The following is a 16,154-nucleotide window of genomic DNA, read 5'->3' as shown; positions in this document are numbered from 1 at the left end:
AGGTATGACAAGAGGGATGCTATGATAGAATGAATCTCAGTGTTCAAGATTTGTTGAATGATTGGAAATAGTTACTAAGGTAGGACAAAGAATGAAGGATGACTTTATGGTTTCTGAGCACAGTTTTGTTTTGTTTTCTTTATATTTAGAATAAAGGGTGAATTCTTAGGTGCTACGTGACCCCTGATGACTGTTTGCAGAGGGGGTGAAAGGGGGAGGCATGGGTTATGTTATTCTTTCCTGATACTATGTAATGTTTGTATCAGGGTTTCCATTCAGTCTATATATATTCCCCCCCAAAACCCAAATCTGCTCTAGACACTAATTCTTTGCAAATACCAGATAAGTTATTCTCAGGTCTGCATTCAATTCTTATTAATATTATTTTCTAAAATGGACAGTGAATAACTTTCATCATAAGATTAAAAGAAAGGATTGTCTTCTGAAAGCACGATCACATGGAAGTGAGGTGACTAGCATTGTGCAACCCGTGTGGAGTTCACTGCTGCTGCATGTCTTGCCTTTAGCTGGGATGACAGCAGTTCGGTGAGCAGTGGCCTCAGCGACACCCTCGATAACATCAGCACCGATGACTTGAACACAGCGTCCTCAGTCAGCTCTTATTCCAACATCACTCTCCCTTCCAGGAAGAACACACAGGTGAGAATCACCTGCTTTCTTTTTCCAGTGCTTTTGCCATATTTTACCCCAAATTATTATATATCAGAACTAAGTGTAGCATAATCTCTTAATCTGAACTAATTGCATAAACTGAAGCAGCTTGTATGTATATATTTTTTTCTATTGGTTAAAATCTAACCCAGAAAGATGTATGTTGCCATATCTCTCTTAATAATATGGATATAATTTTTTAAAATCTAAAAATATTTTAATACTCTAAATTTGAATAGTTGTTGATTAATATTATATTTATCTCTGAAATAAGTTACTGGATCTCTTGAGGATGGTAAATCAAGAATAGATATTAGATAATTAAGTTTGATCTTATCTTACTTTTTCTTGTTAGGTTTGACATAGAAAAAATTACCTCTTCTCTAAAGTGTTTAATTAGGGTTTTCTGCACATATATTTATGCTGACATTCTCTAATATGCACAAGTGAGAATTTTGTGGCTAAAATTTGTGAAATGTAAATGAAGACATAGAAAAAAATGAGAAAGTTTTGGAATTCTTTTGAAATATAAATCAGTGTTTGTTTGCTTTTTAACCAGTTAACAGAATATAAATTTCAGTGCCTGATTCACGCTCTATAGATTTTTCTGCACAAAGTTTTTCTGTAATATTTTCTTCATAGCTGAAGACAGATTCGGAGAAACGTCCCACCACGGATGAGACGTGGGATGGCACTGAGGAGCTGAAAAAAGCAGAAGAGGACTTCGACAGCCACGGGGATGGTGGCAGCAAGTGGAAGGGCGCTTCCTCGGGACTTCCTGAAGACCCTGAGAAGGCAGGGCAGAAAGCCTCCCTGGCTGTTTCCCAGACAGGTTCCTGGAGAAGAGGCATGTCTGCCCAGGGAGGGGCATCGTCTAGGCAAAAAGCTGGAACAAGTGCTCTCAAGACCCCTGGTAGGCTTGTCAATGGGCAGCTGCTCTGCAAAAGTGTTTCAATGTATTGTTTCCATTTAATCTTCATTCTCTTTAATAATAGCTTTCTTTTTACTAAATCACTAGAGGCCCAGTGCATGAATTTGTGCACCAGTGGGGTCCCTTGGCCTGGCTTGTGGGATCAGGCCAAAACTGGCTCTCCGACACCCCCTGAGGGGTCCCAGATTGGGAGAGGGTGCAGGCCAGGCAGAGGGACCCCACTGGTGCACGATCAGGCACAGGGAGGGATGCCAGAGGTTGGCCAGCCAGGGAAGGTCTGCGGGAGGGCTCCAGGGTGTGTCCGGCCCGTCTTGCTCAGTCCTGATCAGCTGGAGCCCAGCAGCAAGCTAACCTACTGGTCGGAGTGTCTGTCCCCTGGTGGTCAGTGCATGTCATAGTGAGTGGTTGAGCATCCTTAGCATATCATTAGCATATTATGCTTTGATTGGTTAAATAGATGACTGGACAATAGGACACTTAGTATATTAGGCTTTTATTATATGGGATTCTTCCACATATCTATAATAATCTAAGCATTCTCTAGAAATCACTGTCATAATTTGGAGTTATTGAGTATCTTTATTTTGCCACAGCCATTTCTCATCATGTGGTAGTAAAATAAGGCTGTCTAATTTTTTTTAAAAGAAGATTGCTTTCATTCTGACTGCCTTGTGAAAGTTTGGAATAGTTATGTTAATGCCTCAAAGTTTCACTACCAACTCTGAGAGGCAAGATCAACCACTTTAATCTAATGGGTTAGAATGCTGGAGATTTGGAACATCATTTATGAATTAAACTTTATGAAAGAATTCTTCGAAACTGTAGCATCCTTTTTCTTTTCCCCTAAGACTCTCTTCCTACTTTTTAAATGGTGCCTAATTTTAAATAGTGCCACCTGAAGTACTGATGTACCAGGGCACTCCAAATGTAATCATCTCACAGATATTCAAATGAACTCTTTTTCTAGTACTTAACTTTATTGGGTGAAGTGCTGTCCTTATAAAGGAAGAGTTGCAAGATATACAGCAATAATAAATAGCATAATTATGTGTTTTCAATGATTTTCCTGATCTCTCACCACATTTGTCTAATAGCCCTATTTTTGCAGCTTTTTTACTCGATATATTAGAGTGTATTCCTATTTAGACCTAAAAAGTATAAATACCTAGGAACTGAAGTCATGTAAAGATGTATTCACCTTTGACAGATTCTTGAAAGAAATATCATTATGAAATCACAATGTGCAGGCCAATAAATGTGTGTCTTTCTCATTAACTAGGGAAAACCGATGATACCAAAGCTTCTGAGAAAGGGAAGGCTCCCCTGAAAGGATCCTCGCTGCAGCGGTCTCCTTCAGATGCAGGGAAGAGCAGCGGGGATGAGGGGAAAAAGCCTCCCTCGGGCATTGCCAGGTCCACTGCCACGGGATCTTTCGGGTTTAAGAAGCCAAGCGGAGTAGGGTCATCCCCCGTGATCACAAGCAGCGGCGCCACCATCACCAGTGGATCCGCCACGCTGGGTAAAATCCCCAAATCCGCTGCCATTGGTGGGAAGTCAAATGCCGGGAGGAAAACCAGTTTGGACGGCTCCCAGAACCAGGATGACGTGGTGTTGCATGCTAGTTCCAAGGCCTCGCTCCAGTACCGCAGCCTGCCCCGCCCCTCCAAGTCCAGCGCCAGCGGCATCCCCGGCCGAGGCGGCCACCGGTCCAGCACCAGCAGCATCGACTCCAACGTCAGCAGCAAGTCAGCAGGTGCCACCACCTCCAAGCTGAGAGAGCCCACTAAGATTGGGTCAGGGCGCTCCAGCCCAGTCACTGTCAACCAGACAGACAAGGAAAAGGAGAAAGTGGCCGTCTCTGATTCAGAGAGTGTTTCTTTGTCAGGTTCCCCAAAATCCAGCCCCACCTCTGCCAGTGCCTGTGGGACACAAGGGCTCAGGCAGCCAGGATCCAAGTATCCTGACATTGCCTCACCTACATTCCGAAGGTAAGCATGGGTCACGTGATGACATGAGGCTGGGAAGATACAAAATGACATATATGTATATACAAATATATTCTGAGACACGTATATCTTAGATTCTTTTATTCCATTTTTTAGTACATTGAGTTTTAAGAAACTGATCATATAAATAGCACAAAAGTAGTGCTCATTTTGGGAAATGCTCATACTTTCCAGTTTTACGATTATTGTACCTGGTAATAGTAGAGGCTGGGGTGGGGTGGGGGTGATGTGAGACAGGGCCAGCCAGGGGGAGGGGCCATGGACGGTTGGCCGACTGGCCCCACCCCCTAGTCGAACTCCTGGTCGAACTGCAGGTCAAGGGGACAATTTGCATATTAGTCTTTTATTATATAGGATTAGCAACACAAACAGCATTTCTAAGAGACTTAAATGCACATAGCAATACCTAGGGGAAGTGAAAAGATTAAGTAATAGCTTGTAAATTTCCATCTCTTTTTTCATGATAAAAATAAAGTAAAACAAAATAATCTTTATGACTATTATTATTCATTTCCAATATTTGTTATCCTTCTGCTCTTAATGAGTTGATGATCATGAAGCTAGAGGAAGTGTTCCTTGTAACAGAGTATGCTGGACACATTTATGTACTACTGTATCTTGACCTTTTTTGAAAAGTAAGGTAAACTATGATTGACAGAATTTGAAAGCAATCTGATGTTGGGTACAGGATAACAAATAAGGAATGCGCTAGGTCTTCTAACTCTCATCAGCTTTCTTTGACATGAGTGTGGTAAGAAAAATGGCTTGGTTTCTGCACCAGGAATGTCTTTGTTATTGAATATGTAGAGTTCTGCACTGAAATATCACTATCTTTAAATATCTATCTGTTCTAAGTGACAGGAAGAGACATACAGTTAAAGACTTGGGACAAATAGTTAAACCTCTGCGGGTATGTTTCCTCAACTGTGAAATGATAGAGTATGATTTATATGCTATTACATGTTAAGTATTTTTAATGTTTGTTTTTATTATAGTGCCTAAACCAAAAACCTTACTATCTGGGAGGGAAAAAGAGTCTCAAAACATTTGCATTTCAAGCAATCTTAGATACATGATTGTTTGAAAAACTAGAGGGTGTTTTCCTCAGTAGAAATATTAATCCTGAAGAACTGGCTTTTTGAAATGTTGATTCTCATCAGAAAGAATAAACTATGGCTTGTAGCAAGAGTAAATATTTCCATCGCTTAAGTAAATGCCAATAGTGCCCTCCAGTGGCCCATTACCTATGAAACAATTTCTCATATTCGTCATAAAATATTTCACTATAGGAAATATGGATTTCATTGCAACTTAACTAGTAATCATTATGCCATTACTTCATATCACTTTATTTCCATATTTACATAAATTTGATAATATCATCTTCACTTACAAAACTAAAATGTTTTCTGAACCAAGCTCCAACATCTAACTTTGCACCAACTATGTTTCAAATCACTAACAAAAATATGAATTTGAATAGCACTGGCAACTGACATAAAATCCTTTGGCCTTTCTTGGGGAAAATAAAGACCAAGCTGACATGTTGCCAGTAGTGTCAAATATTACTTCTAACCAACTACTTCCTGACGGTTTCTCAGGCCAGCAACTGTGCAACATAACCTCCCAAACCTTGCCTTTAACATTCCTTTTAGACTTGAGTAAAGTGTTAAAAATGTTTCTGATGTACCGAATGCGTAGAAGTTGTTTCATTATAATGGTTCTATAAATAGGTAACAGCAAATGCAGTCAAACTACTTAATTTTCGTGAAAGATTCTCAGTGTCCCTTACATTGTGAAAGCCAGGGATTTTCATGTCTGGTTGATTTGGGGTTGCCCACTCCCCCCATCCCAGTGTGGACTTACCCTAATGGTGATCTGAGAGATTTTTAGCAGTAGATTAAAAAGTTCAAGCTTACCAAGTTCATTAACACAGAGACAGGAAGTGCTTGGTAGCTGGGGACCTCCAAGCACGCTTGGCTCTGTGTACTGAACCCTTAATATTAAATGTGGATATTAGTTTCTCGGAACAACTGAAGTTGTTATTTGTTTTTCTTTTAGGTTGTTTGGTGCCAAGGCAGGTGGCAAATCTGCCTCTGCACCTAATACTGAGGGTGTGAAATCCTCCTCAGTAATGCCCAGTCCTAGTACCACATTAGCGCGCCAAGGCAGTCTGGAATCACCGTCGTCCGGTACGGGCAGCATGGGCAGTGCTGGTGGGCTAAGTGGCAGCAGCAGCCCTCTCTTCAATAAACCCTCAGACTTAACCACAGATGTTATAAGCTTAAGTCACTCGTTGGCGTCCAGCCCAGCATCGGTTCACTCTTTCACGTCAGGTGGTCTCGTGTGGGCTGCCAATCTGAGCAGTTCCTCTGCAGGCAGCAAGGACACTCCGAGCTACCAGTCCATGACTAGCCTCCATACGAGCTCTGAGTCCATTGACCTCCCCCTCAGCCATCATGGCTCCCTGTCTGGACTGACCACAGGCACTCACGAGGTTCAGAGCCTGCTCATGAGAACGGGTAGTGTGAGATCTACTCTCTCAGAAAGGTGAGCTTTCCTGGAGGCGTTGATGAAGCCCTCACCCCCGCCTCTCCGCACGCTGCCCACCCCCTTCCCCATTAAAGCCCTGTGATTTCAGTGGGACTACCACGTTGCAAAGGGACATAAAATTGATGCGAATGGGCCTTTCATTTGCTCTTATTACCAGATTTGCACAAGAAAAAAAATCTTTAAGGATAGGATAATTGGATAATTAAGTTTCTTGATATGAATTCATACACATACTCAACAGGCAATTGGAATAAAATTCAAAGCATGCATTTATGTCTTAAATGATGTCTTCTCAAGCCACTTTAATGATTTGGCTTAAGCTCCAGGACAACACAGCTCCTTATGGTAATTTAAGCATTTTTAAAGACCAAATTTAAATCGATTCTACAATTATGCTCTGAGCAATATGTTAAATTTGCTTTATGAGCACTTCTGTGGAAAAATAGCAAATGTACCACTTTGGAATCCTAGTTGAATTAGAAAAAAAAAATCAATTGTCAGATATGAATTCTTCGAGAAAATTATAATAACGCCAGTGACATTTTTATTAGGCCCCTTGAAAATATATCTCATTACAAGATATTTCTCATTGGTTTAATGAGTTATGGGTTTTTAAAAATTAAAATGAAAAGCATAATGAGGCATTTCTTACCTGATATACTTACTAGAAAGCATCACTGTTGACTAAAGTGGATCCAGATTCTCTCCCCACAAAATTCTTTTCTCGTATATTTTGGTATTGACTCATTCCCCCTGGAAAATATCTTAAAACTACCACTTCTTTTCAAATGAACTTACTGCTATTTGTTATTGGGTACACTTAAAGCTTTCAAAGAAAAAAAAAAAAAAGGTCTTGGGCACATACCTTAATCCTGTTATTTGTGAAAGCACTACTAGTCACTGAAAATGCCTATACCCTTCCCTAAACCAGGAGTGGGGAACATCCGGCCTGCGAGCCTTAAAGGCCCACAAAATCATTTGGTCTGGTCTTGCCAGGGCATTAGGAGTGAGTTCATTGAATGTTTGACCAACTATAGCAGGCTAATTTTTAAGTTGGTAATTTTGTATGGTCTGTGAATAATGTTAAAAATATACAAATTGCCCTTGGCAAAAAAAAAAAAAAGGTCCCCTTCCCACCCTGCCTCAAATCTTTGTCAGTCTAGTATTGATACTGGCATATCACCACTTTTCCAGACTTCCAGCCTTACTCCCAGAATCATTTTTAAAGATATCAACTGAAGCCCTTATCTAAACACTCACTACGGTATACCAGTTGTCCCTCAGTGTAAGATTTCCCACGGCTCTTCCTGTTTCTCTTGCATCCCTGAAATAAGAACCCAGAGCAAAACATTGCTGCTGTCCCACTTACTTCCCACTCCCCTAACAATGGCACATGGACAGCCATGCAAATGAGACTTCCCCTTGAGAAAAGAACTTTAAAGCTAATTGTAACATTGATGCTTGATACTTCTTATGGTAGACTGCTAATTACAAAATACACTTTTCCTCACAAACAAGAAACTGTGCCAGGAGAAATAGAATAAGCAGCTGGGTGATATTTCCCCTCTGGGTTTGTCATTATGGGCAGAATATATAAATACCAGGTGCATACACAAAAGCACTGGTATAAGTACTGTTGCATTTAATTTTTGATGTAAGAAGTTAGCGTCCTACAGCATCTTAGATTTGAGTTTCAGCACTTTACAGGTAAATGGGTATCCTCCTATGTCATTTTCAAAAATTCTAACAAGTAAATGAAATTATATTAAAAATATATTAGCAACCTATAGTTTTAATGAATGTATCTTAAATAGGTTACTAATATGTGAGGAATCCAAATAACAATTTTATAACCAAATCAAGCACATTGCAAATAAGTTATTCTTTATTCATCAAAATGACCCTCCAAATAGTGATTTTTAATCATAAGCATGACTGCAGCAAATCGATCGTTTAGCCATCGACCTATTTCTTTCTCATTCAGACATTAAAAATTCAAAATAGCCCTGGCCGGTTTGGCTCAGTGCATAGAGCGTCTGCCTGTGGACTCAAGGGTCGCAGGTTCGATTCCAGTCAAGGGCATGTACCTTGGCTGTGGGCACATCCCCAGTGGGGGTTGTGCAGGAGGCAACTGATCGATGCTTCTCTCTCATCGATGTTTCTGACTCTCTATCCCTCTCCCTTCCTCTCTGTAAAAAATCAATAAAATGTATTTAAAAATAATTCAAAATAATAATCAACTAACTATTTGTAGTCAGGTAATTAGGCCTCAAATCAAACCAGATGATAAATTTATAATTTTATATATATATATATATATATATATATATATATATATATATATATATATAAAACATAAATGCAATGTTAATATTTTACTTTGATCTATATTTATAAGTCATTATACATTTTTACTATACAAATGCACTGGCAAATAGGCAGTTACTTATTCTCTTTAAGCAAATCTTTAACTGTTGTTCATTCTTGGAAAAAGACCAGTTTTACAAATGAGAGTCTTCTAATATTAGAAATAGCCAGATGAACAATTTTTCTAAAGCAAACTTTAAATTAATTTTGAGTAAGTTAATGTTTGCCATTGATTCTTAGTAAAATATATTGATGACAATTAAACTATGAAAATTAAATATGATATAAGTATTGATTAGTTCCTCCCAGTAAATTACTGATTTGAAATAATTTTTAATATAAGAAGTTGTACTTTTTCTTTCTTGGGAACAAAATTGAAAGTAGTTTCTTCTACTAATAGTCCTTCAAAGCACATTCAAAACAGTATATGGTCTATTGAAGAGAAAATTAGATCCTATCAGAGATGGTGGCTTAGTTACAATTAAGCAGTCAGTAGAATGTTGAGAACACTAAGGAAACCAAAATGCCATACCTGAAAGAAAGTGTACTACAATGTAAATACCTAAGACCACATAATCAGAGTCAGGTAATAGAGGTAAACAGAAGCTCATGACTTAACCTTTTCATCTACAATATCTACTTTATTGATATTCGTATTCTAGTACTATTGACTCAGTTTTTAATAAAGATTTTAATTTTTCTTTAAAATTCTCTTTATTATCTTTAAAAGAAGATAAAATATCATAAAATAATAAATAAGCAAACCAGCAATAAGCAAACCAGCAACCTATAATAATTTTCCCTTTAGCTACTCTAATCATTAGTAGCCCCTAGACCCGTGGTCGGCAAACTGCGGCTATTTGGCCCCTTGAGTGTGGCTCTTCCTAAGCCTTAGGTGTACCCTAATTAAGTTAATAACAATGTACCTACCTATATAGATTAAGTTTAAAAAATTTGGTTCTCTCAAAAGAAATTTCAATTGTTGTGCTGTTGATATTGGCTCTGTTGACTGATGAATTTACCGACCACTGCCTTAGGCCATAACCAGTTCATATTTGTTTTGTTTGTTTTGCTTTATGTGACTTAACCAAATTTGAAAAATAATTTAAAGTAGTAACCAACTTTAGAAAGTTCTGGCTTGTCTTTAAATGTCCGATCTGATAACATAGCCTTCATTGTCCTGCACAGTGTCTATTGGCTTTAGACAAACAGTGACTGTCCTTTTCAGTTTATTGACTAAAATCCCCACTCCACTCATTTCCATGGCCTGCTGGCCCTTGCAGGCATATGAGTTTGTGATGTTTCAGGGTTTGTGGAAAGTGTCTATATTATAAAATCATTAATATTTATATTTAAACAGATATTTCTACCTAAAGTTTTTTAATTTTTAAATATATTTTTTAATTTTTAATATATTTTTTAAAAATTTTTTCATTGTTTTCTGCATGATATAAACATATAATTTTTTATACCATTGATAACATTGGCAAAACAGTGCCTATATTCAATTTCCTCTACAATGTTAAACTTTTGTAAATTTGTACACATGAAAAAGATAATCTTTAAAATGGCCTATAATCATATTAATGCTTTAACACAATGTAGTTTAGAGGTTTCTTGTATTTGTTCAGTGTGATTGTTTGTTTAGCCATACTACTAAAAATACTTTTATAGTCAAGATATATATTAGAACTGGCCTCTCCATAATACGGTAATTACCTAATGAGGACACTCCCAAAAAATAAATTAGAGTTTTAGAATGCCTTTGGATGCTTTATATTGCAGAGCCAAATAATGGAGAACACACAGAAGAAAACATTTTAGCTTTGATTTTGAGTGATTAAAATTCAAGTCAATGTGAATTAAATTTCATTCATACTATGTCATCCCATTATGCATATATCCTGTGTATTTAATTTTGATCATTTGAGGTTCTAATGAAAGAGAGCTATAATTCTGAAAATTCAAATTAATTGTATTACTTGGTTATCCACATGCCAGAGATTACAACAGAAATCTCAAGATCTGTCCCACTTAATTGTTGAAACCTTCTTCCTCTATTTTTAGAGAAGCCATTTCTCATTTTCTCCAATCACATTCTTTCATCTCTTTCTACAACTAATTGAGAATTCCTTTGAGAATTCTTTAAAATAAATAATGATAAAGCATATAGCCTTTAAAATGCCTAATTTATAATTTCCAAAATGGCATAGTTTAATTTCATTAAAATATGTAAATAAATGATGCCAAGCACATTAAGTTTCAAGCAGATGTTTATTATATATCATTTGTTCTTTTATATGAAAATGGGAATAAATCTCCCTTTGTTTTTATTAAAAGTAATTTGAATACAAAAATAAATACTAAATAATATTTGTATCTTCTCTGCCTGTCGGAACTTGTCAGTTTAACTTAATAGAGCAAGTCTATCTCGATTCTACCTCTATGTTTCTCTTGCATAGCAGAAGTCTAGTCAGTGGCATGAAGAGAAAAAAACCTATAAACTATTAGGTAAATAGAATATTGAGAGGAATTATTCTAATATATGATTTAATTTATGTTCTAATAATCCTGTCACTAAATTGTAATTGATTGTAAATGGGTTAGAAAGGAGCACACATGTGTTGCAACAGTAGACATCTGGTCACCTTTGGTAGTCCTTTTCCAAAGAGTTAAGCATTAAATATGTGTTTCAAAAAGTGTATTTTGTGTAGTTCAAACAGAGAACCACTTTTGTTAGATGTGTAACTTGGAAGTTTTGTTTACATTATGTCCTTAGGGATTTTCTTTGTTTTAACAGCATACAACTTGACAGAAATACACTACCCAAAAAGGGACTAAGGTATATATTCTCTTGGCACAATTGCTGCCTTTCTTTCTCTGTTGTTACTTAAACTGTGTGTGCTGTCTTTCTTCCTCTTTGTTTGTTTGCAGTGAAGCACCTGATATTGAGGATGATATCACTTTTAAACCTTTCTCAGGTCTGAGGAGTAGGTGAGATAGCCCTCAGGTAGAGAAGCTCATAGAGGAGGAGACCCAAGTTAAATCCAATGTAAATGCCATTTATGGGGGGCAGCAACTTTGGTAGAATGCAGAAATCACTTCTGGAAATTAAAATTAACATCCCTAACTTTTGCATATTGGGGGCATATGCTTGCAAAACCTCAAATTCCATATAGTATAAGGTAATGTTGAAAGGATGCTCTAATTTGAAGTGAGCAAAACACATTGTCATCAGCAGAGGAAAAATACTATAATTAGGTATGAATTTTTAATGAATTTTTTTGGTAAAAATTCAAGAGCTTTAATTTCTGTTTTTTTAAAGAGTGCCTATATGTATCAGATTAATTTAAATATTAATTAGTCTAGTGTTACATAATCTCAAAATAACTTTTCAGTTCATCATAAAAAATAAAAAGAAAATATAATTCATGCCCATCCATTGTTGCACACTTTTATTAGGGGGGGAGGATATAAAATGAACTATAATGGAGCTATGGCACCATATGAACATAACAAATCGATTGCTCTTTGGTGCTAAGAACTTACTTATTCTGGTGAAAGTGAGTACTGGCCAAGTAAGTCTTCCACAGTATCCCTTTTATCTCCAGTTCCTCATCAATAGCAAACAGCCTGCAATTAGTCCATTTTAAGATTCTCTTCTATAGTGTATCTATAATAATAATAGTGTAATATGCTAATTAGACTGGACGTCCTTCCGGACGACCTTCTGGATGAAGCCAGGGCTGCGAGGGCTGAGGCAAGCCACCGTGGCTGCGAGGGCCAAGCCCCTTGCACAGATTTTGTGCATCGGGCCTCTAGTTTTCTAATACAGTAAGAACATTCTCCCTTCTTTTTTTTAAAAAAAAATCTAGATATGATGTCAAGTGGCATTTTAACCAGTAAATATACTCCTTTACTTAAAAAAAGAAAAAGAGAGCTGTTAATTTATGTTCCGTTCCCTCTGCTTTTCTATGACCATCACTCCAATCCCTTGTCCACCATTTTCAGTCTATGTTTTCACCCTTTCTGAACCCTCCTCTGCACTGTGCTTTTGAGTCCTTCTCAGTTAACTCGGCTGCCTGCTCCTTGTTTATAGTTTTCCACTACATCTCTCACAAAAGCATACTTTTTCCCCCCAAAATTCTCTTTTCATATCCCTGTGAGACTCAAACAGATGGTGTCAAATCATCTGGAAGAACTAAGCACTTATTGTTCAATTCAATCTATTTGAGAACTTGTGCAGCCTGAACAGTAAGCTCCTCTCACGTGCTCCCCTCTCCGGCTGTTGCTTTGCCCCTTTAGCTGTGCTCAGGTGTCTCAGCTGTGCTGTTTTGCAGATACACCCCGTCATCTCGGCAGGCCAACCAAGAAGAGGGCAAAGAGTGGCTGCGCTCGCATTCCACCGGAGGGCTGCAGGACACCGGCAGCCCGTCGCCTCTGGTCTCCCCGTCCGCCATGTCAGCGTCTGCAACAGGAAAATACCACTTCTCAAACCTGGGTAAAATAGTCTGAAACAACGTTCTCACCTCATTCCTTTCGCCACCCACCCTCACAGGAGCCCCTGTATCTCTCCCCAAAATTGTTCGTTTAAAGAGGTGATAAAGGCGCCCTAAGGGTACTTTTATTTGTGTGATTACTTACTGTTCAGGAAATAATTTCCAAATAGTATGCAGTTTGTTGCTCATGACAACAGCTTGACATAGGTTGTTATTTTACAGTCTAAGATCCCAAGGGGCACAGGCCTGAAAAGAAACCCCACCACTAGTAAGAAGCAGAGACAATCATTGGTTCCAACACCCGACTCCAAGCCTAGGGGAGTTTTTACACTTTAAAAGGAGTAAGACATCTCCTTGTGTTTTCTTAAAATGCATTAAAAAACCCCTATAACAAAATTAATCATCTTTTTTGTAGAAAAATAGAAATAATTATTAAAGTTAAAACCCTCAAATGCATATGAAATTTTCTATTAAATTAATGCACTGTGAAAAACTTTGGACAAATATGATAAAAAAAATCACTCACTAGCTTAGCCGTTGGATTACTTTGTGCTTAGTATCAATTGTATAAAAGATAAAGTCATTGGTATAAACACAAGGATGTAAGCAGTCTAAACATGCCAGTTATTATTTAATAGATCCATTTTTTTCCATCCAAAATACATTTTTGGGTAAAACTTTACAATTGATGACAGTCCCAGTGAGGCATCTCAAACCTAGTAAGACTCATTGTCATCTTCCCACGAGTGATAACAATTGCTCAGATTGTTTTTTCACCTTGTGCAAGGGTTACCGATAGAAGATTTACTATCAACCTGCGACTGCCAAGTTCTGTGTATTTGGTGGATTCTCCTGCATACAGAGAGATGTTTAAACACCCTTTTATGGAAGTGCTATGTATCTATGTTTGTGCTCCCAGGGGTCCCTCTACCTTGAATGACCTTCTACCTCACTTTCTCTGCTCACCCTTCAAACTATTCAGAATTAACCCCTTTCTTCTATACTCATGGAAACATAGAATCTTAGCTGGAAGAGACCTACATCAAAACTCAAAATGATAGTCTTTGCCTGCAAGCTTGGGAAATTTAGACTTCTTGTTTTTTCTTTCTTTTTTCCCCCCATTAAAGTAGTATATTCTTCTCTAAAAAGAAACCTGCAGACTCTAGGAAGACAATCTTTTCTTCATAGGCTACCAGAAAATGTCATGTTATATTTCTAGCATGAACAATAGAGGTAACTTGCCGGTTTTGTTTAATATTACTTTAGTGATTGACGTACTGCTCTCATGAAAGTGCTGGGAGAAAAGAGGACCTCCCTGCACCTGTTAGTGACCATTTCAGAGGCAGACTCTTGGCTGATCTTAAACAGGGACACCCTATAGATTGATGCTTCCATAAGAATCGGAATCACGTTTTCACTTTCTATCAACCTGCTAGTTTTATCATCCAAGCCCCAGAATAACAGGCTCTGTGTGCTTTGTTTTTCAGTGAGTCCAACAAATCTGTCTCAGTTTAACCTTCCCGGGCCCAGCATGATGCGCTCAAATAGCATCCCAGCTCAGGACTCTGCCTTCGACCTCTACGACGACGCCCAGCTCTGTGGGAGCGCCACGTCTCTGGAGGAAAGGCCCCGCGCCATCAGTCATTCAGGCTCCTTTCGAGACAGCATGGAAGAAGGTAGGTGTGGGGGGAGATACCGGTGAGGTTACTTTATTTAACTCTGAGATTAAAACGATCACATCACTCATATCACAAGAATTCCTAAAGAGTAAATAAAGGAGTGTGTGAACTCTTATTTGATGAGCCCTGAAGCTTGAAGAAGTTTCAGTCTGCATTACTTTTTCTTTCTTTATGTATTTGGAAATATGCCAGAAATTGTTTCGATTAATACTGGACTATAGAATAGTTCAGAATAAATTCTCATGCAAAAAATTACTATTTGCCCTCACGTATCAAATGTTAGAGTGAATGTTTTGTTTGACATCCCTGTTAAAGGGCCATAAAGATATAAGAATCAGAAAAACTTATTTTATGAAACTACCATGTTCTCAGAAACTCCCTCTTGTGTTAGTTTTATATCATATCATTTTTAATTCATATTGTATCTACTTTTTGCTTTCTAAGGTACATTTCCTTATTTAATGCAATGAAATTCTCACCTGTCCCAATAAATTTATTTGTAGTTGTAAAGTGCTACATGAACACCTTATAAAAAATTCAGGAGGCTTAATTGATTTTCAAATGTATATAATTTTCTAAATGATAAAACCTCATATGTCAAAGTTGATCATAATACTGGGAGATTTTCCTCTTTGATTTAATGAATGATTTTTAAGTACTCATAAAAGATATGTGGCACTCACATTATAAAGCGTATCAGTAAAGGTAGAATAACAGTAAATGTATACGTTCAAATTGATTAGAATAAAATCAAACATTAAATTGTCTGTACTCTGCTATTCCTTAATAATTATGTATAAAAGAAAGGACTTCAGGTCTTGAAACTTACTAGGATTTAGGCCGAATTTCCTAACTTTATTACCCCTAATTTCTGCATCTGTAATTCTGCAGGTTTATTATGAGGATGAAATTAAAGAATAGTTTTGTTCCTTTCTCTGCCCCCTCCCTACCTTCTTATTTAAAGTATCTCTGATTGAAAGCTCAGGCAGTTGTGAAAATTAGCTCATGGTTTTCAGGTCACCACTGTGCGCGTAAGGTGCTGGCACTAAATCAGTTCACCGCAGTTGCCACTGCTTTTGGGATAGTCACCAAACCACTGAGCTCGCTGTGAGAAAGAGTGGGTTCTACCCTGAGAGTTGCCTGATTACTGCAGTGCAGATAGGAAAAGAGATAAATAATCTCTAGTGCTGTCTCTGCTTTTCTGAAATGGTTCAGTCACCCTCTTCATAGGCAGGCCTCGTATAATACTGCAGAAACAACTTGCGAAGCATGCTGATGGGTTTCTAGAGTGCTTCATTTACAAGCAGAATGCTCTTCGTATGCTGGGAGACTCTGGCCTTCCATTTAGGAAGATTAAATAATCTGCATTTCTGGACAAGAGCCTGAGTGGGCAAGATGGCTTTTTGATGGCTATGCATTGAATACTGAATTATTATAATTCTTAAAG

General features: G+C 37.7%; 1 protein-coding gene across 3 annotated transcripts in view; it reads left to right on the top strand.

Moving 5' to 3' along the window:
• The window catches only part of NAV3 (neuron navigator 3), an 840,800-nt gene that overhangs the window by 745,330 nt on the left and 79,316 nt on the right, over window positions 1-16,154 (top strand). For all 3 annotated transcript variants that reach the window (XM_036299344.1, XM_036299343.1, XM_036299341.1), the window contains 7 exons: window positions 528-660; window positions 1,315-1,585; window positions 2,883-3,591; window positions 5,671-6,159; window positions 11,330-11,371; window positions 12,870-13,030; window positions 14,516-14,704. In XM_036299344.1, coding sequence (XP_036155237.1) covers window positions 528-660; window positions 1,315-1,585; window positions 2,883-3,591; window positions 5,671-6,159; window positions 11,330-11,371; window positions 12,870-13,030; window positions 14,516-14,704 — 1,994 coding nt within the window. The remainder of the gene's footprint in view (window positions 1-527; window positions 661-1,314; window positions 1,586-2,882; window positions 3,592-5,670; window positions 6,160-11,329; window positions 11,372-12,869; window positions 13,031-14,515; window positions 14,705-16,154) is intronic.

The sequence above is a fragment of the Myotis myotis genome, unplaced genomic scaffold (genome assembly GCF_014108235.1).
Source record: "Myotis myotis isolate mMyoMyo1 unplaced genomic scaffold, mMyoMyo1.p scaffold_m19_p_3, whole genome shotgun sequence".
Lineage (NCBI taxonomy): Eukaryota > Metazoa > Chordata > Mammalia > Chiroptera > Vespertilionidae > Myotis > Myotis myotis.
Note: the sequence above shows the minus strand (reverse complement) of the source record. Positions and strands in the feature narration are given on the sequence as shown.